Raw genomic sequence first — 24,766 nt, 5'->3', positions numbered from 1 at the left:
TTTGTTTCTGTGCTCCTAGGCGGTTTGGAGCAGTTGGGTCACGCCTGACTGGGGCAGGATGGGGTGGCTGCACTGTGTCGATGGTCCCTGTGGACAAACTGGAGAGATTCCTAGCAAATGTGAAGGAGGCTTATTACAGAAATTATGGCCAAAGGTTAGCCCTGGAAGAAAACAACCTCTTTGCTACCAATCCTGGCGGAGGAGCTATAATTTTCCTTGAAGCCTGAAGTATGCCACATTTTTGGAGGACTTTGTATGCCACAGTAAACAATTCATTTGGCTGTTTTTTATTACATTATAACGAACAATAGCAATAGCTATTAATAGGATGAGTTTCCAAATTTTTTCCCTCTCTCTCTTTTCTCTTTCTTTCTTTCTTTCTTTCTTTCTTTCTTTCTTTCTTTCTTTCTTTCTTTCTTTCTCTCTCTCTCTCTCTCTCTCTCTCTCTCTCTCTCTCTCTCTCTCTCTCTCTCTCTCTCTCTCTCTCTCTCTCTCTCTCAAAAGCGCTATTAATCTTTCCAATGTATTTTTCTCTTTCTTAAAATATGCTTCCAACATAAATCATCCAAAATGTTGATTTCTGTCTGGACTTGACAATATAAAACACAATTTGCCAAAATATATTTGTTACAAATATTGAAATGAACCAGATTGGAATTAAAGGGGTTGGAGGCAAAAAAACCCAAAGCCCAATGACTCCGTCTCCTTCTTTATTGATTCGAAAGTCAGAAGCTTATTTCCTACCAAAAGTTTAGTATGCTTAATTTTGGCGGTCGGAAAAATTCCATCAATGTTCACAGCACTTATCTTGAGGTCAGACATCTTTGGCTCCTGATTCTGATCCGCAAGACCCATGATGGTGTATTTTGGCATTTGCCTATTCAAAAGAAACACCACGAATGAATCACGGCGACATTTGGGTGGGGGTGTCAACCTATTCTCCAAAGCACCTGAAGGCAAAACAAGAAGCAACGAATGGAAACTATCAAGGAAAGGGCCAACCTAGACATCAGGAGAAATTTCCTGACAGTTAATTAATCAGTCAAATGTCTTTGCCTCCAGAAGTTGTGGATGCTCCATCACTGGAGGTTTTTAAGAAGAGACTGAACAGCTATTTGTCTGAAACGGTATAGAATCTCCTGCTTAAGTAGGAGGTTGGACTAGAAGATGTTAGTTTTTCTTTAAAAGGGGAATAAAAGCCAGCTAGATCCTGGAGTGAGAAGAAGCAAGATGTTTCTGCCCCATCTCATTTTACTTTACAGTACTGTCTCAAATTTTCTGGGGAGTGGGATGACGAAGAGGAAGGCTTTCCTCCAGCACCATCGCTACAGATGTATTTTGAACCCAAGGAAGAAGCCATTTGCCACCATATTTTAATCTCCTGGAGTCAAAACTTTATACTATGCTGGTAATTTCAAACACAAAGGAGGAAATAATTTGGCGGATCGATAATCCTGTCTATTTCTGGGTATGGGTTTTGCATGTTTCTTGCAGGATTCTTGAGAATTTGCTGCCCGGCAGTCAACGGGGCATGTAGAAGCCTATATATGTTATTGAGGGAATGAAAAGGTGAGAAGGCCTTTTTGTGTCTCTCAGTCTTACTACAACCGTATGTCAAACCACACTTGAAATACTGCAGCCAATTTTGGTCACCACATCGCAAAAAAGATGTAGAGAGCTTGGGAAAAATTCAGAGAAGAGCAACTAAGATGATCCAAGGCCTGGAGACTAAAACATACGAAGAACGGCTGCAGGACTTGGGTTTGGCTAGTCTAAAGAAAAGAAGAAATAGGGGAGACATGATAGCAGTGTTCCAGTATCTGAGGGGGCCTCAGCTTGCCCTCAGAAATTGTGGACGCTCCATCACTGGAGATTTTTAAGAAGAGGCTAGACAGTCACTTGTCTGAGGTGGTATAGGTTCTCCTGCTTGAGCAGAGGGCTGGACTAGAAGACCTCCAAGGTCCCTTCCAGTTCTATTCAATTCCATTCTATTCAAACAACAGTCCCGTATCCTTCATAAGCAGATCAAGACTTCTGCGGGGCCCTCAGTGGGTTTTTCCTTTTTACAAGATAAACACAGACTTCTGTTCAACTTCATTCCGTGATCTGTTATTGAATAAGGATCTAAGCCTACTTGAAGATGCAATTAACATTATACAAAACGAAATGGATTGGCTTTTGCCAATTTAACATGAACAAAAACTGTGTATGCATTCCAGCACATTCTCCATTCCTTAAGTAGGCCGCAAAGGGTATTTAACCACAGAAGATAGTGATATAAAAACTGAATTACCATTTGGAGGAGAAACCGTTCTATTTTTACCCTTTTCTCAGTAGGCTTCGTGGTGATGGTTTGTAGCATCCTAGGCAAAAAAATACAGAGCACAGCAAGTTGCAAGAAAATCCCTCGCTTTTTTTTTTTTACTCCTGCCCTTGTGCATTGGTCACATTGGTCCCAATACGGGCAAGTCAAAGTGACATTTCATTAAATTTTTAGCAGGCTGGGTAAAGGGTTGCAAACACATGGTCTTTTCACCACGTGCACTGTGTCCCAGATACATGGTCTATCTTTGTACACAGTATTTCTCTGAAGGCTTAATATCAAATAAAAGTAGTCTGTTACTCATAAACAATGTTTGATGTAGTGAGGGGGAAAATATATATATATATATATATATATATAAAACACACACACATATACACACACACACACACATATACATACATTTTTGAAAAAGGAATAGGTTAAGGCAGGAGTAGGCAACCTTGGGTCTTTTATGACTCGTGGACTTCAACTCCCAGAATTCCTGAGCCAGCCAAGCTGGCTCAGGAATTCTGGGAGTTGAAGTCCACGAGTCATAAAAGACCCAAGGTTGCCTACCCCTGGGTTAAGGCAATGTTTTTCTCAACCTTAGCAAGTTCAAGATGTCAGCCAAAATTCTGGGAGTTGAATTTCACACTTCTTAAAAGTTGCTAAGGCCAAGAACCCACTGGCTTAGAGAAGTTGGTGCATCCTGTATCTGCTTGGCTTGCCATTTCACTGGCTGTTTCTCAGGGAGAAAGGAGACAGCCTGGAGAGCTGACGTGAGCAACTCCTGTCCCGAAAAAATCTCTTTATGTGGCCCTGCCACGCGTGGTCTCTCAGGCTGTGAAAAGACTAGAGACTTGACCCCGGCTTTGGTCCCAGGAACCATAAAACTGTAATCTTAGTAAGTTAATATTAAACATATAGATAAATGTTTAGCCTTTGTCTTAAATCACAAACCATCTGAAGTACTTTGGCAGAGAAACTATTTGTATATAACAATAGTCTAAATCAGCGGTTCTCAAACATTTTGGATTGAGGACCTCTTTACATCCTTAAAAATGACCAAGGACCCCCCAGAGCTTTCATTTTCTGTGGTTGAGAACTACTCTGCTCTGTAGTCTTATGCAAATTCAAACTGAAAAATGTCAAAATATATGTTTGAGTTTGCGGACCCGCTTAAAAGGGCCTTGGGGATCCCCCAGAGGTCCCCAGGCCACACTTTGAGAAGGCCTGGTCTAAATCAATGGTCCTTGGAAAAACAAATGTATTGGGGATTATGAAGAAGGAAAGTATGTGAAGTTCTCAAGTCCTCACTTTGGAGATTTTTTTTTCCAGCACGCTTCTAAAAGTATCTTAGGTTTTCCTAAGTTTTCCTCTGCAATATCTTTGCATTTTTTTAAAAAAAATGACTGACTTTAGTTGATAAATAACTACCAGATGTCATACGTTTTGAAGGACGTGACGATTTTTTTAAAAGGGTTTTTAATTTTAAAGGAGTCTGAATATATAAAAAATAGTTGAAAAACAAACCTTCTGAACTTCCGATCTGCTTTTTCTCTCTTTTCTTGTAACACCACCAGTTCTGCACCACACTTGTGTTCAAAACTAGAAAGCAAAACTCGTCATGTGATATACTGGAAATGTAGAGAGAGGAACCAAACATTTTTCTTTTTGTTTTTAATGATACTAATTTTCTCCCCATGGGCTTTCCTTAGAGGAGCAACGATACAAACGCCTCATCCTCCCAATTTGGAAAATCAGCATTCTGCAAATCATTTGTTCCAGGGCAAGCCAGAAAGAGTGACATTAACAGCTTTCTCTGGAGGACACTCAGCTCAGAGTATTGCATTAGACATCTGTTAGATATTATTCAAAAATGAAGGGCAGTTGCCAAGAGTGACCAAAGTACCTGGCTGTCTGGACGTTTTTTGTTCAAGTTTACTGTTCCTCTAGAATGCAACATGCACAGATCACTGGATCTAGATTTTTTTTCCCCTTTTGAAACTTCACCGGGGCGAATACAGAAAAGCATATGGCTGTAATAAACTGATTTGGTTTCATTTGAATTGGATCGTGCCTGCTCTTTTGCAAGTCCCAAAGGAGCTGCAGTATCGCAACATGTGTACGTATTAGCTTAGGGATAAATAAAAAACAAAAAACAGACAACAGAGAGTAGGAACTTCTGGTAAGGCAGTGCAAAATCAAGCCAGTGTGGATCGAACGTGCCCCGTGTCCACGATTGAAGTCCCCGGATCAATACTTACTCAGCAAAATTATCCAGCAGTTTCCTCGAAGACTTTTTATACTTCTGAATGAGATCCATATAAGTTGGTGAAAGCGGTGTGCTGAAGGTCTGGTCAAGGGAAAACTTGCACTGTTTTTATCTCTTGCAAAGGACCAATGGCCTGGAGCAACTGATGTACACGGGCCTTTTCTATCTGGCATCTTTTTGCACCAAGCCCAGGAGACATCCTAAGATGAACAGGGTTGCAAGACTAATGGCACCCTGATTCGAAGATCAAACCCTTGTTCACGTAGTCCTTAAATTATGACTATGATTGAGCCTAACATTTCCATGGAGCAGGGGGTTGGACTAGAAGACCTCCAAGGACCCTTCCAACTTTTTATTTTTATTATTATTATTATTATTATTATTATTATTATTATTATTATTATTATTGTCATCATCATCATCATCATCATCATCATCATCAATAAGATGCTTGTAAAGTGAATTTTGCCTCATTTTACAACCTTTCTTGCCACAGTTGTTAACGAATCACTGCAGCTATTAAGCGAGTAACATGGTTGTTAAGTGAATCTGGCTTCCCTTGCTAGACATAAGGCTGCCAAAGGGGATCACCTGAGATCCCGGGACGTCACATGAGCTAGTTGCCAAGGGTTTGAATTTTGATCACCTGACCCTGGGGATGCTGCAACGGTCTCAAGTGTGAAAAACGGTCATAAGTCACTTTTTTCAGTGCCGCTGTAACTTTGAGCAGTCACTAAATAAACAATTGTAAATCGAGGACTATCTGTAAAGTGATGTCCCCTTTTTCCAAGGAGGAGTACAGAGGACAGGTGAATCACCCTTTGATATCTGTTTCCTCCCCTTTGCTTTCTGTAAGGGTGAGTGTCTAAGAGTAAAAACGGTTCATCTCTTAATGTATCTATAGCACTAAGATAAATAATGTGGGTTTCAAGAACCAAATTGAAGATTAATGTGGATGATTCAGGCCCACTGTATACAGTCAGAATCACCTGCCAGAAGAGCACCTGGGCATCAAAGTTTTGCATTAGCTGCATTTACTACTAGAATGTACCTTTAATTGAACCATGGCATTGTAAAACTGTGAGAAAGTGTGTTCCGACTCAGCCATTAACCTAGTAACAGAAAGCTTTGGAGGAAAAATCTAGAAGGAGAGATAAATTTATTGGAAGCGCAATTTATTAACTATATTAACAATGTGGGGTTTTTCCCCCCTAATAGATTACTTTTCTCTGTACAAATGTCACACTTGGTAACAAATATTTAAGATGGATCTTTAAAATAGCTCTTAAGCACTCACAAACAGTATGTGGCTCCTTTCTGGTTTAGGGGCCAAAATGTTTTATTTTAATTCCTTTTTAAATATATGCTTTTGTTTCTGTCCCTGCTTTTATTTTATATTTTTAACTGCAGTATTTTTCTTTTACATTCTGTTAGTTCATCACGGAAACAAATAAAAACTCCAAACGGTGGGTTCTACACACTTTTTAAAGAGCACTTCCACATGCAACATTTTAGGAATCTAAATGACGGACAACCAAAGCATGGGTCACCCAGACCAAATTCTTCTTTCTCAGGAAGAAGCACACTGACCCACTGGTCACACTTCTTTCTTTTATTGATTGATTAAATGTATATGCCGCCGTCTCAACTCTGAAAAGTGACTCTGAGTGGCTTACAATTAAAATTATTCTCCCAGGAATAAGTGAAACCCTTTTTTAATCTACGAACTGAGACTTCCAAGGAATGGAACGCCACCCGAAGTTGATTGCATTCTGATTTGCACTTTGACCGTCGACGTCTGACCGAGACCACCTCCTTCTCGGTATGGAATCCTAGATTGTTCACTCATATCTAATTCCCCATTGATTCTAGCTCTTTAGAACCTTCTTTGGCACCAATGAATGCTGGGCGTCATTAATGCCCAAATTCCGCACGGTTTTCCCTCAGGGTTTCGTGCAATGCTATTTAAAAGGGTAGGAAACCAAAAAGCCAGGTAAGATTTCACCAAGGTTTTTCCCATTTCAGGACTGCCTGCATTTTGTTGGGAAAGGCAAGACCTTGGCTGTTGCTGGAGAGCAACAGAGATGGGAAGTTAACTCAATTCAGGTCCTTTGGTGAAGAGGGCAGTAAAAACAACAACAACAACAACCAGTACCTTGGATAGCTCCAAGTAAGCTACTAGTGCTCCCCTCTCAGGACAACGGCAGGAAGTTGTAGCCATTTTCCAACTCCCCACCAAAGCTAAGTTGACTGAGGGACCACAGTTGATCTTCCACTGTCAGATTTGGAAAGAAATGCCCTTGAATGTCAAACTATTGGTCTATCATTTAGGTGACTCCAACCAGGTCTTCTATTGTCTTTGGAAAGGGAGGTTAATAACAAATTGACCAGAAAGAACCTGTATCATCCTCCTGTATCAACCAAGCACTCCAAAAGGGCAGCATGTTCAATGGCGGAAAAGGTCCTCATCCTCTTACTTGAAGAAGCTTATTTTCTCTTCAACCTTTTTTCCCCCCCTAAAAGTCAATCTAGCCCAGTGTCCTCTTCAGCAAACCTTGCTGAAAGATCGCAGTCGTGTCCAAGCATGAAGTGCTCAACTTATGTAGGATTTCTCCTGTAAAATTATTGTAAGAGGAAGTTAGGAAAATCCCAAGACCAAATCTTGCAGGAATCTTCCACATGGACCCCTGACCTTCCTGCCAGACTGGAAAAGAACACAGGTCCAAAGTAACCTAGTATAACTTCTGGAAGGTATTTAAACATCTGCATCTACTTCTTTCTGCCTTCCACTCCTCTAATCTCTCTCTATCCCATAGCACACAGACATGGACACTTTTTTCCCTGCAGTTTGCCTATGAAAAAAAGGTAGAAATTGAAGTTTTGAAGCTTAATTCTACTGTTGGATTACCTGTTAACTGCTATATACAACAAATAGATGGCCAGTCAGTTGCTTGAAAATAAACGCGTAGAAATTGTAGGCCTGATTTGCAAGGAGAGGAATTATTATTGTTGTAAAACATCTATCATTATTCAACTACGGGGGAAAATATATGCATTGTTTTGTCTTTGTAAAAAAATATTTTTTTGAAGTTTGCATTTTATTTTATTTTTTGAACAAAATTAAATTTAATAGGGTATATGAAGGGATTAAAAAATCATAGACCTCTCTATAAATAAAACAGTTTTGACTGGTTTTTAAAAAGGTAGAAACAATAGTCCTGCATTATTCCTTCTGCCCCAAAGTTGGTAATATCAAGTAGAGTCTTCAATTCTCTGAGTAAAGTTCCCAGGGCCAAACTTCCTACCAATTTATGATCAAGAAATGCATCTAACTCAAGTGGATTTTTTTTACACATGGAAGGGTTTATTTTCCTATCGGTCTTATATCCGAAACCACTGCATTTCTCGAGGGTCTAACTTTAACACAGCAGATTCCTGAATATGTTTTATTAGGGTGATGCAACGTTTGGAATTTTAGTTGTTTGTGGTATTGCAATGTTGGAAGATCCTCTATGAGTCCTTAGGGAGAAGGGCGGCATATAAATTTAATAAAATAAAATAAAATAATAAAATAAAATAAAATAAAATAAAATAAATGTTACTCGTTTTCTTATAATTCACTGTTTTTCTTTTAACCTTTGCTGAACTAATACAACTTTTTAAGACATGATGGAAGCCCTGATTATTAACAGCTCTGATATTTCTTATGTTGAACAGCTAACTTGACAAGATATTATGGAAATTAGCTGTTGCCTAATAATAGATAACGGAGATTTTTGTTTTCATGTCAAATGTCTATAATTAAAATTGCTGGGATTAAAATCTTGAGAAGCAACAGGGTCTGGTATCCAACTCAAAGATCTCTCTTTATATTGGAAAGCCATTTAATCAGAGTACATTTGTAGGAGACAACCAGGCTGAGCCCGAGGGAGGGGTCAAGCATGTCATCAGCCTCAAGTCCCTTCACCCCCACAAGTTCAGCCCACCTTGAATTCCATTGACTCTTATCTACCACCAATTTGCTTTGACTGTTAGTAGTTCAGCTTCTTGCAGAGAGTTGTAGCGCACAATAAACCTATATATTCTTTTGAACTGCCTGGATTCCGGATTTCCTGTGCCTGACACATGTACTCCCTATGCTCTTACCACTTGTCCCCACTATCCTCTCTTGCCTCATCTTGAATTTGATAACCACAGCTCAGGAAGACTGGCTTCCAGTCTACCTTGAGCTCCCAACTTCGGACTATAAGAAACAGCGAGGCTTAGACCTGTCCCAAACACCATCCGGTCTATTTTATTCTCTTCCTTCCTCCTTCCCAAGACCTAACTGCACTGCCATGGGAAAAGAATAACATTTTCCTCCGATTCATACATTTTTTTCCTGAAGATGTGTGTGCATTGGTGCGTACACGTTGTGAATATTTGGGTAAGTTTGCTTTTAAAAGCCAGTATCAGTTAGAAGTGGGATTTTGATGGGGATATTGTCATATGAAAAAGGGCTACTGGCAGACCAGAGAGTTTTTCTAACTTGGAAGAAATGTGCAACTTTAGTCGTTCTGTTCTGCAAAATGTAGTTCAACTCAATTCAGCCAGAAAGTCTTGGCAGTAAGTTTGGATGGAAGAGAGAGACATTTCAGAACACAAAATTCCTGAAAGCAATGGTGTATATATACACACAGCCACAAGATGAGAAAAGACGGAACTGTACCATGATTTTTTTTTCCCCTTCCCAAATCTGTCCGGGAACCAACCTGGAATATAGCCTCTTCAACATCCTCTTCTATTTGTTAGGCTTCCCCCTTTACCTTTTGTTAATTCTCTAGAATTTGGAAGAAAAGAAGGGAAGCCAACTGAAAGAAAGCCACAAAAGTACCTTTTGACAATCATTAAAATGCAAGCAAAGCACAACATTGTAAGCCAAAAGGGATTGGTAGAGAGTACTCGCTGTTCCAGATATGCTCATAAAAAATTGTCTAATTGAGATTAAGGAGATGTAGAACGCTGAGGAAGCATCACTGAGTTTGATCACAGAATAACTTTTACAAGGGTGTCTGTGGGGGCATTAAAAAAAAGTGAAGACAGTGCTATGAGCTAAGATACAACTTTTTTTTTTTTTACATACGAAAGAGGGACAGGGCTTTGATCACGTGGCTGCAGAAGCCATTGTGACATTTTTAAAACCCTCCTCAACTTTGAGCAGAGACTGAAAAAGAGAGAAAGAATATGTGGGTAGATGTTTGTGTAGGAAAGAGAATGAGAGCTATACAGAGACAAAGAGAAGGGAACCACGAATGGTTAGTTTCATAATGGGCATTTTTTTTAGGCCTGGGTAAGGAGGAAAGCCATGACAAATCTGGACAGCACAATAAAAAGCAGAGACATCACCCTGTCAACAAAAGTGCGTCACCCTGTCAACAAAAGTGCGTATAGTCGAGGCTATGGTCTTCCCAGTTGCAATGTATGGCAGTGAAAGCTGGACCATAAGAAAGGCTGAGCGCCAAAGAATTGAGGCCTTTGAACTATGGTGCTGGAGAAGACTCCTGCGAGTCCCTTGGACTGCAAGACGATCAAACCGGTCAGTCCTAGAGGAGATCAACCCTGACTGCTCTTTAGAAGGCCAGATCCTGAAGCTAAAACTCAAATACTTTGGCCACCTAATGAGAAGGAAGGACTCACTGGAGAAGAGCCTAATGCTGGGAAAGATGGAGGGCAAGAGAAGAAGGGGACGACAGAGAATGAGGTGGCTGGATGGAGTCACTGAAGCAGTAGGCGTGAGCTTAGATGGACTCCAGAAGATGGTAGAGGACAGGAAGGCCTGGAGGAACATTGTCCATAGGGTCGCGATGGGTCAGACACGACTTCGCAACTAACAACAACAACAACAAGAATAATACGTTTGTCTTTTGTTTAGGAGAATGTATAGATTCGTTCATATATTGATTGTAACATCTAGATATCCCTCCCTCTATAACTGTCCCTCACCAGAAATATTTTAAAAACACAGTGACTCGGGTTAAATACGCTGGGCTTGTTGGTTGGAAAGCCAGCATCCCAAGATTGAGACCTGAGCGCCACGGGACGAGGTGAGCTCTTGTTCTTGCTCCAGCTCCTGCCAACCTAGCAGTTTGAAAGCATGCAAATGCAAGTAGATAAATAGGCACCACTTTGATGGGAAGGTAACAGCACTCTGCAATGTCGTGCTGGCCACATGACCATGGGAATGTCTTCAGACGATGCTGGCTCAATGGCCTTGAAACAGAGATGAGCAGCGCCCCCTAGAGTCAGCAACGACGAGCAGAGTGAAATTCGCAGGGACTCCTTTAGATAAAAGTAAGGTACTAGAAACATTTCCATTCTTAGCAATTACTAAGAATGAAAGCTTTCTTTTAAAAAATGGTGCAATTAATAAGGGAGAAGAAATAAGAAACAACAGCCCAGTACGTAGGAGTTTGTGAGCCACATTTTCCTTCACTGTTGTTTCTATAGCAAATCCTGGAAAACTTATATTCATCTTATTTTGGGGGGAAAAATCCTGACACAGATCAGGACATGATCCTTTTCCTGAATTATCACCATTCAGAGAAATTCTCTGCTTCTATATGTCCTATCCGTATCTCCTTGACTTTGGAAAAATCTCTATTAATTTTCTTTATTTTTATATATTTCCACTGTTAATCATTTTATTATTCCTGACTGCTGGCTTTATGGCTAAAATAAAAGACTTGATCCAGAATTAAATGTTCTGAAAAGGACGAGGAAGCTGAACACGTGGATGTAAACTTTGGAGACTTCCAAAAAGTTGCTGCTAAACTATAATATTTAATGTAATATAAGGCAAACATTCTTGAACACTTGAGTAATCCTGTTAATTTAATTTATTTTAATTTAAATCCTATTTATTTTCTGTTCTAGCGCCACCCTTTTAGAAGAACATTTCTCCAACGTCTCTCTCAAAAACTGAGTGTAGCCCTTGGCCTGAAAATGGTTTTTGGTGCTGATTTATGTACTTCACTGAAGGATTATCTCGTTGCTTGAAGTCTTATAAGACTTCTCCTGAGAAGTGCATAAGACAATTAACTTGTTAATTTTTACTGGGACTAGATCATTCTGGAAATGATTATGTATGTAGGACAAAATAAAATGACTTAAAATTATCCACATTTCCTCATTTTTCAGTTTAATAGAGCAAGCCAACATAACGAGTAGGTATTTCATTTTAAAGTAATTGGAATATGGCAAAGAGTATGTTTATAGTTAAGATACAGTCGTCCCCTGAGTTGACTAGGCTATAACAGAGAGATTCCAACTACAACTCATTTCCAAGTTTAAATCCCAAAGTTGCATGTTCATAGGATCAGACTGTTGACCCAGATGTAGAAAGCAATCTAGATTATTACCTAACAGGAAAAATATTCCTATAGATTTGTGAACTTCCTTCTACTGACTGGCTAACCCTAGTATCGGAATCCTGCCAGAGATGATTTGTATCCATGATTTTCATCGGGGGGTTTTTCTGGAAATACGCTCCAGGCTGACGCATCCACTAAAGAATCTGCGATCTGTCATGGAAACCTGGCATCTAACTGGTCCTGTGCACATGGCTGCAGATTAAAGATCATTCCTTTGGATGTCTGTCAGGCGTATTGTTTCTCCTCCTGAAAGTGATCCAAGGATCAGATGGTTATCTGGAACCTAGAACTAATCCAGCAAATTATACTGATCCACAGATTTTGAGATGCTCAATTTGGCTTTCGCAGTCATAGTCTACCATAACATCCAATTGTTGTTAAATTATTTAGCTTCTAGGCACGTGCCACGATTTTACTCAGTGACTGCTATGACCTTGTTCAGTTTTGGCTTAGTGCTCTCTGCTTTCATGGTTTATTGAGTAAACAACGGTTGAGCGGACTGTGGATTAGTATGATGAGTGTACCTAGTCATTAGGGCAGGCCTTCCATTTAATTTCATTTATTTATTTTTATTCTGCCTTTATTATTTTTACAAAAAAACTCAAGATGGCAAACATCTCCAACATCCCTCCTTCCTCCTATTTTCCCCACAACCACCATCCTGTGAAGTGAGTTAGGATGAGAGAGAGTGACCGGCCCAAGGTTGCCCAGCTGGCTTTCATGGCTCGCTGGGACTAGAACTCAAGTCTCTGGCGATTGGCCCAAAGTCACCCAATTGGCTTTGACTGCAAAGGCGGGAATAGAACTCACAGTCTCCTGGTGATTGGCCCAAAGTCACTCAGCTGGCTTTGACTGCTAAGGTGGGAATAAAACTCAGTCTCCTGGTGATTGGCCCAAAGTTACCCAATTCGCTATGACTGCTAAGGCAGGAATAGAACTCACAGTCTCCTGGTGATTGGCCCAAAGTCACTCAGCTGTCTTTCATGGCTAAGGTGGGACTTGAATTCATGGTCTCCCGGTTTGTAGTCTGGACTAGGTCAAACTGGCTCTTGTTATCTATCTGTTCTGTATATGTATAAAATAAAAAAATGCCTGGTATATGTGTCTTTTAATACCAAAAGCAGACCATAATTGAGAGGAGATGTATACCACGACTCCTCTACATATTTGTTTAGCCCTTTTCTCCAAATCCAATTTGGAAAAGAAAGAACTGAGCTCAGAGAGAAAATTAAAAAAAAGTTCCAAAAACAGAGTCCAAGTTTCTTAGTTTGACCTGCCATGAAAAAGAAAACCACATTCCCGCAAAGTCCAGATTTCACTTCTGTCTTTCCCATCCCTTCACCCACCACATTTGTGTGTTTGTGTGTGTGTGTGTGTGTGTGTTTAATGGAAATAAATTATTTTACTGCAGGTTTCAGAAACTGTAAAGCTATCTCAAGTCATAAACTTCTTCCTTTAAAAACAAAAGGATATGGTACTTTGCAGATTTCACTATGATTGATCCTGTAACCCCGGGAGTTGGCTAAAGTATTAGGGATTCCGTGAAGATAATAGGAGACCAATGGACTTTGACCACCAAGGTTGAAAAGGGAATGCTGAAAGTCTGGACCATCTCCAACGTAATGGGACTATAAAGAAGATGGAAAGAGCCTTTATTATAATAGAGCACAGTTTAATCCTTCTTCCAGCTCGGCTGCTAAGAGGTGGAGGGGGGGGAGGTGAGAAGGGGGGGAGCAGATCCTGATTTGGAAAATAGCGCAGAAGGAAAGGTTAAGCACTCTGTCCCCTGGGTTGTTTTGAATTATCTAATCTCCCCTCCTCGGTCTCTGCTCTCTAGCAACTACAATCTCAACCTTCCTCTTGCTTCCTTATTTTGTAAAGGTAAAGGTAAAGGTTCCCCCGCACGTGCATGCTAGTCGTTTCCGACTCTAAGGGCCGGTGCTCATCTCCGTTTCACAGCCGAAGAGCCAGCGCTTGTCCGAGGACGTCTCCGTGGTCATGTGGCCGGCATGACTAGACGCCAAAGGCGCACGGAACACTGTTACCTTCCCACCGTAGTGGTCCCTATTTTTCTACTTGCATTTTTACGTGCTTTCGAACTGCTAGGTTGGCAGAAGCTGGGACGAGTAACAGGCGCTCGGGATTCGACCCGCCAAACTGCCGACCTTCTGATCGACAAGCTCAGCGTCCTAACCCACTGAGCCACCGTGTCCCTTATTTTGTACTGGTTGCTAAAAGACTGGCTTCCACTGTTCTCTATCTACAGTGCGAAACATAAACTACACTTTGAATAAAGTGGGAGATTTTTCTTTCTTCCTAAAGAATATGCACAATTAAATCGTTTTTTGCAAAACAGGCAAAGAGAAATAAGAAGGGTTTAGAGAGAAAACGGTTTTCAGGTCTTGAATATAATGCAGAATGCTCACACGTACCTCTTTTGTTTCTTGTGCTGGCTCCTGTATTTCTTCTTCGGTAGTCACCTGAAATCTCACTGCATAAAATACAAAAAAAGGGGGGGTTTCAGTCACCTAATTTTGTGTTTTCTTCCTATCACAGAACCAGAGATGCAGACAATCTGGGTTTTTCTTAAAGATGTGGTTAAAAAAGCTCAATCACTAGTGTTCTGGAAGAATACATTCCTACAACTGAAAAATTATTTTAGACAGGTGAAGAGGCTGATGTGCCACCCAACTCTGCCATCCCTTTTCAAGAGGACTTTGAAAGTTGACTGTACCCTATTTAAAAAGTGTTGAGAATTCGAAAGTTGCCTAATTATTACTAGGTAAAGGTAAAGGTTCCCCCACACACGCGTGCTAGTCGTTTCCGACTCTAGGGGCCGGTGCTCATCTCCGTTTCAAAGCCGAAGAGCCAGCGCTTGTCCGAGGTCTCCGTGGTCATGTGGCCGGCATGACTAGAGGCCAAAGGCGCACAGAACGCTGTTACCTTCCCACCGTTGTGGTCCCTATTTTTCTACTTGCATTTTTACGTGTTTTCGAACTGCTAGGTTGGCAGAAGCTGGGGTGAGTAACAGGCGCTCACTCTGTTACACAGCACTCAGATTCGACCCGCCAAACTGCCGACCTTCTGATCGACAAGCTCAGCATCCTAACCCACTCAGCCACTACCACTTTATAAAACCCTAGTAAGACTACACCTGGAATACTGCAACCAATTTTGGTCACCTTATCACAAAAAAGATGTTGAGAGTTTGGAAAAAAAATCAGAGAAAAGCAACTAAGATGATCCAAGGCCTGGAGACTAAAACATACGAAGAATGTCTGAGGACTTGGGTTTGGCTAATCTCAAGAAAAGAAGAAACAGGGAAGACATGATAGCTGTATTCCAGTATCTGAGGGGCTACCACGAAGAAGAGGGGAGGTTATGTTATTTTCCAAAGCACCATAGGGAAGGATGAGAAACAATGGATGGAAACTGATCAAGGAGAGAGGCAACCTGGAATTAAGGAGAAACTTCCTGTCAGTGAGGACAATCAACCAGTGGAACGGCTTCCCTCCAGAAATCGTGGGTGCTCCATCACTGGAGATTTTTAGGAAGAGACTAGACATTCACCTGTCCAAGACAGTGTAGGTTCTCCTGCTTGAGCAGGGGGCTGGATTAGAAGACCTCCAAGGTCCCTTCCTATTCTATTCTATTCTATTCTATTCTATTCTATTAATTATAATTATAATTATAATTATAATTATTAAATAAAATTAATCAATGACATGTAGAACAAACGTGGTGCTGTTACTCACTGTCCTTAGTTACATAATAATGTCCAAGGGCTCTTAAACTTAAATCATAAATATGAAATCACTATTCCCAGAAATTTTAATAAATTCTTGAATTTTTGCATTATTGTGTTCAAGGGATTTAGACTTGTTCTTGCCAGTTCCAAGATTGTTATGTCTCAGAAATCGGTACTGAGAAAGTGTTAAGTTTCCAAGAATTAATTCTGATTATCTTGGTTTCCTTCAAAGGAAATACAATCACCGTCCTTTTTTGAGCATCCTAGCCAAAATTGTCTATTGTGCGAATTCTTATTCAAAGGGTTAATGTTTTATGGGAAACGCACTAAGGATGTATTAATAAAATGGGGAATCCCAACTAACTGCAGGAACGCTGGTATGAGCATATGCTCTTCTCATTAATATTCCCTTTAAAAATGAGAGAACATAGTAGACACTAACTACAGGTCTCCAACTATTGTCCAACTTTGTCTCTGATGCACTTTATTTAGAATAATCCTGGCAGATACATAATTTTGACTAGGGAACTTGCATTAAAAATTCAATTACTTCAAGAACTGCATTGAACCGAGACACACTTTCATTTTTCTCATATCCATACTAGGAGAATAATCTCTTCTGCGTCTTGAATCTTTGAAAAACGTTACTCGGGGCACGAACCAACCACGCACTTGCACAACAGCTGGGGTTACAGATTAAAACCGCTATGATGATGATGATGATCATGGGTATATGTGGGTGTGTGGAATCTACAGGTGCACACTTATTTGCACACAGGGATCCTTCTTCAATTAGGGAACATGCTCACGGGAAGCTAATGTTTCAACCCAAATGTGAATCCTCTGAGGATTTCAACAGCTAGACCTTTTCACTGTCAAGTGTCATGTTCTTGCACCTGGTTTTTGTCAAGTGCAGCACTGTCTTGGGGATGTGATTCTAGCCAGTGGGATACTTTGCAAATAATTTTATTTCCTGCAGAATCTCATTTGTGGAAGCTTCCATGGATTTAAATGCACTGAAGTGGACATGCAAGGGAAACCTCATGTGAATTGACTTAAGGGTGGGGGTGGGGGTGGAGGAGGGTATGTGTTAGTGAGGAACCCAAGAGTAGGGCACTGAATTCCAGAGTAAGGCACGGCAGAAGATTTACACCATCGTAGTGACATAAGTCCCCGTGGAAAGCCGATTGGCTGCAGTGCAAAGCCTCTGGTAAAAAAGAGGTTTCACTGTAAACTTAGAAATAAAAGCAGATAAAGTTTGTCCATGCTGTTTCTCCCGGGACAGGAATAAATTTCCTAAGAGGAGGCCTACCTTTCCACAGAAGGTTTGCTTTTAATGCAAGACTTGATTCTAGCAGTAGCTCTTCCCCACCCCTTTGGTAAATTAAAACATTCTGCCTCTTTATAAGCTTACAGGACACTGGGGAAGGCATCTGGCAGCCCCCTCCCCTCTTTCCTGCCACGGTAAGATGGTTTATAGCTTTGCAGCCACGACAACGCTCTCCATGCCTTCAATTGTTGTGGGAGGACTGTTCTCTATTGTGTCAAATAAGTTTTCTAAAGTAGTGCAATTTAAGGGACTGTGCTTGTCATCTGTCATGGGATGCCCTGAAACGCCCAGTTCAACGTGAAAAGTTACAGCTGGTTCACACAGTAGTCCTGCCAAGCTGTAAGAATTTCTAAGGCTGCTTGTCTTGAGAGGCCTCCGTACCAACCGTATCCCCACCCCACCCCCGCCCCGCCGTCCTCTGAGGCTGCAAGGAAGCTCTGCAAAAATCCCAAAACTTCTACTTAGGGAGGAGGGAGACTACGAAGCCAGAATTTTAGCTCTGAAGAACAGCAAAGATTAATCCATGCAGAAGACCCATTAATGCTGCCCCATGCAGTATTGATTAGAGCAGGGGTCCCCAATCCCCAATCCGTGGACCAGCACCAGGCCATGGCATGCCAGCAATCGGTCTGCACAAACAAGCAAAGCTCCTTCCTTGTGATGCAGGCAGCACACAAAACCATGCACCTTCTGGTCCACGGAAAAACCTTTCTCCACGGAACTGGTCCCTGGTGCCCAAAAGGTTGTGGGCCTCTGGATTAGAGACATCGCAAAAACCCATTACAGGCAGTCCTCGATTTACAATCATTAATGCCTGTTCAAAGTTAAAATGGCACTGGGGGGGGGGAAGAAAATCACTTAGGACCGTTTTTCACACTTAGGACCGTTACAGCATCCCTAGGATCACGTGATCAAAATGTGGATGCTTGGCAATTCATAGTCGTGACGGCTGCGGTGTCCCTGGGGTCATGTGATCACTTTTTGCGTCCTTCTGATGAGCAACGTCAATGGGGAAGCCAGATTCAGTTAACAGCTGGGTGACTATCTTAATAACTGCAGCGATTCCCTTAACAGCCGTGGCAAGGAAGGTCGTAACACTGGCAAAATATCAGTGAACAACTCTCTCGTTTAGCAGCAGAAAGTTTGGGCTCAATTGTGTCCGTAAATCAAGGATTACCTGTATCGATCCAATTATAAACTAATCTATAGGAATGTGCCGATTATGGGTCAGTAATGCATAGACATACAAAAAAGAAAAGAAAAGAAAAGAAAAGAAAAGAAAAGAAAAGAAAAGAAAAGAAAAGAAAAGAAAAGAAAAGAAAAGAAAAGAAAAGGGCACCCAAGGACATGTTCATGCTATGCTGGAGAAGACAATCCTGGCCATGCCAGTTAGGCATAAAGGAAATTGTAGCCCTGCTGATCTAGGGGACACCATCCTTGGGAAAACTGCAGAAATTTCTGGACTACGAAAACTGAGGTTAAAGGCACATTCTGGGTGGAGAATAAACATAAATTTAAATTAAAAAAAAAGACCTGGTTCTCAGGTCCTCAAAATAGATTTTCCGTATGTGGTACAACAGCACACGTAAATCAGAACAGCGATGGTCCATGTAAAATACTAGCTACTGTACAGTAAAATTCAGAAAAGCTGAATTGGATGGATGCTCGGTACACACCCATCTTTATCTTAAGAGAAAATTTGTGAGAAAGCAATTGAGTGCCTCCCCCCTCACACATACACACACACACACACCCTTCTTCTCAAGTGTCATGATGACCCAGAATGCCTTCTGCAAAATGACAGCCAACACAAAATGATGGGCAGGCCACCCAGAAGGGCTGTGTCGCTGCTGGCCTCCAGGACATTTTTCCAGTCTTTTCAGTGCTAGGTAATAACTGGATCAGCACATTCCCCTAACATCTGTTACTGCTTCAGATCACTACTTTCTCCTGTTTTCCCTCCTCCTGATCTGACAAAGCTTCTCGGAGGTTGTTAATTGAAACTCTCCATGGTTTTGTTGGATCTAGACGAAAATGACCTGGATGGCTTAACTCGGGCGCTTTGAGATTAGTTCTGGAAAGAAGCAAAAGGGAAAAGTCTTGCTATTTCAACAATACATGTCCAGCTGGAGGGGGAAAAAAATCATGAAGATGAAAGCCCAGTTTTAAAAAAAACAAAACAGAGCAATTCGGTTTTACGGCCACTTCCAACGCCTTAGTAAGCAGTCACAATAGGGATTGGAAGTATGAATGCAGCCACCTTAAAAGCCCAAAATGTTAATCCGCAGTTCGCAGGATGGGACTGAAAAGTAAGTTCTTTTGAGTTGTTACAGCCTGTTCATTCATATAGCCACCATGGTGCATATCAGGGGTCTTCAACCTTGGCAACTTTAAGGCCTGTGGACCATGCTGCCTGGGGACCATGCTGCCTGGGGAATTCTGGGAGTTGAAGTCCACAAGTCTTAAAGCTGCCAAGGTTGGACAGCCCTGTTGTAAATCATTGCTTCATTTAATGCAGGGGTCTTCCAACGTGGCCCTTTTATGACTTGTGGACTTCAACTCCCAGAATTCCTCAGCCAGGCACATGTGCCTGGCTGAGGAATTCTGGAAGTTGAAGTCCACAAGCCATAAAAGGGCCACGTTGGAAGACCCCTGATTTAATGGTTTGGTCCTCCAGAGTATTAGCCTTCCCCAAGCACTGATAGGCTAGCTAAGGGTTTTCCAAGGATGTGGTTCAAGAGATGACAAGCTTCAGCCTGTTTTGTTCAGTCTACTGAAGCTGTATCATCAGGTCTACCTTCCTGATAGTTCTATTCATGGATACTTTGAGTCTAACGTTCAATATGAGTGCCTTGCAATAGCACAGCCTAACACAACCTGGGCAGGAGCCACAGCGAGTAGAGGGCCTTTGGCCAACACAGAAGTAGCCCATTATTTAATTCTTTCTTTCCTCTCTTTGGGACGAATGTCTTCTTCTCAGGCAACTCCCTGTGTATTTGGCTCTTAGGACTAATGCTAATTAATGCAGGGACACACCCACATTGCTTCCTCTTTGCTTGGCACTATTGTACCATAGGGAGAAAACAACAGGAGAAGCCTTAGATGCCACACTATTTTATTGCTTTGGGATGCCACAAGCCAGAGCTATCTTCTAAATCCATCTGTCCCATTCCACTAGCCTTCAGTTGTGTCGGACTTCAACATCCCATGATCCCCTAACCAGGACAGCCTGATCTAGATGCCCTTAGAGAGGAGCAGCTTGCATTCGGATTTTATTTCAAGTCTTTAAAATGCTTCCAATTCCTCCCCCTTCTTCGTGGAAGACAACTTCTTCCCAAGAGCTGAAAGAAGACATAAATCAGGTTAAAATTGCAGAATGCTCTACTGTTTTTAATTATGTAAAATATGCACAGTTGCTTTTTAGTATATAACAATTCAGAACAAAAACGATGAATGTGGGTTAAGAATTAAATTCCTGGACTTTCTTATGCCAAATAGCTTATATAGCAACCAACAATTCTAGACAATATTCAGAATGGGCAGTATATTGTATATGTATATTGTGTATACATACATATGTACATATACATACATACATACATACACACACATACACACGCACACATACACACCACAGTCTCACACAGTGACTTAAAAATGCATAAAAAAGAATGAAGAAATTTTCCAGACATTGCCCTTCCTAAGGACTATTTTCAACTGCTGATGAGCCAAGTCAATTCTAACGTTAGATTAAGGTCTATGCGTCATGGAACATGCAATCAAGTTTATAGCCAGATCCACTCTATGAGTTATCACTGTTTAGGAAATAGACCACTTCCATTGTCCTCCTTTGTGTGACTTTGCAATACTCCTTCAGGTTTGATTCCTCTCAAAACAACCTCAAAATGTCCAGCCGCAACACTAACTCTGAATTCCTGAGACAAGGGGTTCCATATAGTGGAGGAAAACTTTTACAGTATTTAGCTGTCTATGGCTCTTCTTTTCCACCTGAAGATATTGCCCGTAGGAGCATAATGGCTCTGTGGTTAAAGACACCAAGCTTGCCAACTGGAAAGCTGACAGCCTGGGTTCGAGACCCTAGTGCTGTGCAGCAGAGTGAGTTCCTGTTGCTTGCTCCAGCTCCTGCAAAGCTAGCAGTTTGAAAGCATGCAAACGTGAGTAGATAAACAGGTTCCACTTTGGTGGGAAAGCCACAGGGTTGTGTGCGCCTTGGTGCATAATCATGCTGGCCACATGACTGTGGGAAGGGTCTTTGGACAACACTGGCTCCCTCAGCACCGCCCCCTAGAGTCGGGCATGATTGGAAGGGGAAACCTTTATCTTTAGCCCCAGCAATGGACAATATTAACACATAGAGAAAGAGAAGCACAAGCTGGATCCCTTCCAATGGTTACCAGCTGAGTGGAAGGACCACCTCAAATGCGTCAAAGCATCTTCACGGCATTCCAAATGTTCCAACTTTGCTTTGGAATACACAGCTAACATTGTCTCACACAGTACCACAGCTGTTTTCGATACCAGCAATCTCACTGTCTAATCTCTGGGACAGGTAGATGTCCTTCCCATAGCAATTCACCTAGCTGGCACAGACAACACCACAGTCATGACACTCAGGAAGTTACCACCTGCTTCACATGAATGGAGACTTGGTAGGTTTTCCTTTTCCTAGAGCCAAGAAACTTGCAAGTCAGTCTGCTGGTCTGATAGACAGTGCAGTGATTATTGCAGCTAGTATTACATGGTGAAATATACATGTCCTTGGATAATCTCTTCCTGCATCATTGCATTGCCTTCTGCTTTACATATCTCCTGTCTCCTGAGCCCACTATTAACCAGACTCAACAGCCCAGCTTGACTTACATACTGATCATTCCATTGGAACTTATCCATCAGAATTTTTACAGCTATACCTTAGTGGGCAAACTTTCTTACCTTCAAGGAAAGCTGCATCCATCACCCAATCTATTCTCCCTTGATTACGTGATATGGCCTTGTCCAGCATGCAATCTGCCGAGAAGATACTTTTCGCTTGATCTGGATATACGAAAACGCCTGTGCCCATCAGCTTCTTTGGACACAGAATCCTGCTTCCTGTCTAGTGAAGGAGGATCCATCTTTGTGAAGATGGCTTAATTTAGCCAGGTGTTAAGCCTCTTCCAGAGTCTTCTTTTCACTGAGGTTATAAGCCTGCCACCAGGTCTCAGCCAATTACATTTATAAAGCCCTAATGCTAAACGTTAATGTGATGATGGATGCATCTTTGGCAAGGCAGCACTTCTATTTTCCCATAACCAGGCATTTGCCCTTCCACCAATGAGCTTTTCATTATACGTGTGATATGAAGGACAGAATGTGTTCATTACAACCAACTCAACTACCTCTTCTATGAGTGCTGATACTCGTTTTATTGCTGCTGATATAGCCCTATCTTTAAATGCAATAACATTTACTTTTTGCAGTATTTTTAAGCTATTAGGGTTGAAATATTTTTAAACGGATTAGACTGAGAACTACCTGAAAAATAATATAAATAAACCAATAAAAAGATTCCTTGCAAGATGTGAGCCTTCTAATGGGAAGCAATGGATGGGAGAATAAAGACTAAAATCTGGATGGCAAAAACTTTGAGAAAACCTCTCTCTTCATTTTTGTCCTGGTTGGCGTAAACCTAAAAAGCTGCCGGTTTGGCCATTCTCCTGTCACAGATTCTCCCTCCCTCCAGATTTCGACATTATTAATTTAAAAGCTCTTTGTAATTTACTGATTCTTGAAAATACTGGTCATTCTGCTAATTCCTAGAACATTATTAAATGCTAAGTCACTGCAAAGATGACACCTTCTGTATTTTATTGACTGGGCTCAACATGAAAAAAGCCACTTTTTTTTTTTTAAAAAAGCCAATCTTTCCAGTCAAATGTTTAAGGCCTTCCTGTGATAAATTGATCATAAAAGGATTTTTTTTAATTTTAGTTAGCTTCCAAATGACCAGTCCACTCTTTGACCAATCTGGATTTTGTCGATGTTTGTTGCTGTTTCCAGAAAAAAAAAAGAACTAAACTGGCTGCTTCTCAGCGACATAGTTAATTTGGAGCCAACGATTTATTTATTTATTTATTTATTTATTTATTTTCTCCAGCAAAGGCCTTCCATGTTTCAGAAGGATGGAAAAGAGGCATCTCTGTTGAGAAGAAAAAGAATTCTGTAACACAGCTCAGCCAAAGAGCATCTGACTTGAGCTTCTGATCCAAGCAGAAGGTGTGCACTTGAGTTCCAAACAACAGTCTTGGTGGATTAAAAAAAAATAAAAATCTCTCAGATTCCACAGGGATTCTATTTCTTAAGCAATGAAATAAACCCTCTTTCAGCAACAGGGAATTATTTAAACGTCTTAATTACAATTGAGTAGTGGCTGTCAGTGTAGATGCCATACACATGATTATCTTTTCAATAACTACCCCAACTTAATGACATCATGCCATAAATAAAACTCGCCTGAGCCAAGGCTCTGAATAGCAACAGAAAGTATTTTTTGGATCCCAGAACTCATGCTAGAAAAATCTGAAGTTGAACCATTAAGGCATCTGTGTCCATCTCTCCTCTTTTTTAAAAAAAATGATACCATCACAGTCCTTACTACCATTGTTTACATGTGTAAACAATGTCTCTAACTGAGGTATTAAGATCCATTAACTGAATCTGAGCTAACCTTGTCATTTACTTAGTACAGTATGCTAACGAATATATGATCAAAAGCAAATGAAAGAAGTCTGCATCATTTCAGAAGGCAGATGAAAAGTTTGAATGCTTTTCAGCTTTTGAACGTGAAGGAAAGGAAGGGGAAAGCTTCATTTCCTTCATGTTCAAAACACTGAAATTGGATCTGTTTACTCATGCTCTACCTTATGAGATTAGCCTACAATCTACTGCCTACTTTTGATTTGAAACAATGGATGGAAACTGAAAGGGGAGAAGCATCTTAGAATTAAGGAGAAATTTCCCAATGGCGAGGAGAATTAACCAATGGAATAGCTGGCCTCCAGAAGTTGTAGCTGCTTCATCCCTGGAGGTTTTTAAGAATAGACTGGACAGCCATTTGTCTGAAATGGGATAGAGCAGGGCTTTTCAACCAGTGGTACGGGTACCACCTGTGGTACATTGGCACCTGGCAGGTGGTACGCGACCATCCTAGACAAGTGGTAGCGGGGGAGGAGAATGAGCTGAACTGGTGGCAGCACCGCACAAGCCTGAGCGAGAGATGGCTGGAGCTGCAGGGCTGTCAGGGCTCAGCAGAAGTGCCAGGATCAGCGCCAAGATCCAGCTGGAGCTCGGTGCTGATCCTGGCGCTTCTGAGCCCAGAAGAAGCACCGATCAGCTGGAATCTTGCAGCACCTCCAGGGTCTTGTGATTTACATTCAGATGCTTGGCAACTGATTCATATTTATGACGGTCACAGTGTCCCAGGGTCATGTAAAATGACCAAAACCTGCTGCAAACACCCAGCAGATGGGGGGAATAAAAACCAAACACCCCCCACCCCACCCCCACTTCTAAACCTCAACAGAAATGCTCACAACAATGAAAATCTCGGACAGAAGGAAGAGCGCCGCCGGGCAAGCAGGCAGGTGTCTTGCTCGGCTGTGGCTTGGGGGGGTACTTTTTTCAGTGCCATTGTAACTTT

At 41.4% G+C, this 24,766-nt stretch overlaps 1 protein-coding gene across 3 annotated transcripts in view; it reads left to right on the top strand.

Moving 5' to 3' along the window:
• The window catches only part of GALK2 (galactokinase 2), a 64,776-nt gene extending 41,464 nt beyond the window's left edge, over window positions 1-23,312 (top strand). Inside the window, exon 10 of one of the 3 annotated variants that reach the window (XM_081337289.1) lies at window positions 23,225-23,312. In XM_081337289.1, the coding sequence (XP_081193415.1) occupies window positions 23,225-23,273 (49 nt within the window). In that variant the 3' untranslated portion in view covers window positions 23,274-23,312. Of the gene's footprint in view, window positions 1-19; window positions 811-4,023; window positions 4,928-23,224 lie in introns of those variants that run through there. The other 2 variants (XM_081337288.1, XM_081337287.1) reach the window with 2 other exon arrangements.
• The last annotated feature ends 1,454 nt before the right edge of the window (window positions 23,313-24,766 follow it).

The sequence above is a fragment of the Vipera berus genome (genome assembly GCF_964194415.1).
Source record: "Vipera berus genome assembly, chromosome: 12".
Lineage (NCBI taxonomy): Eukaryota > Metazoa > Chordata > Lepidosauria > Squamata > Viperidae > Vipera > Vipera berus.
The sequence above is the reverse complement of the archived record's forward strand: the minus strand, read 5'-3'. Positions and strand labels throughout refer to the sequence as shown.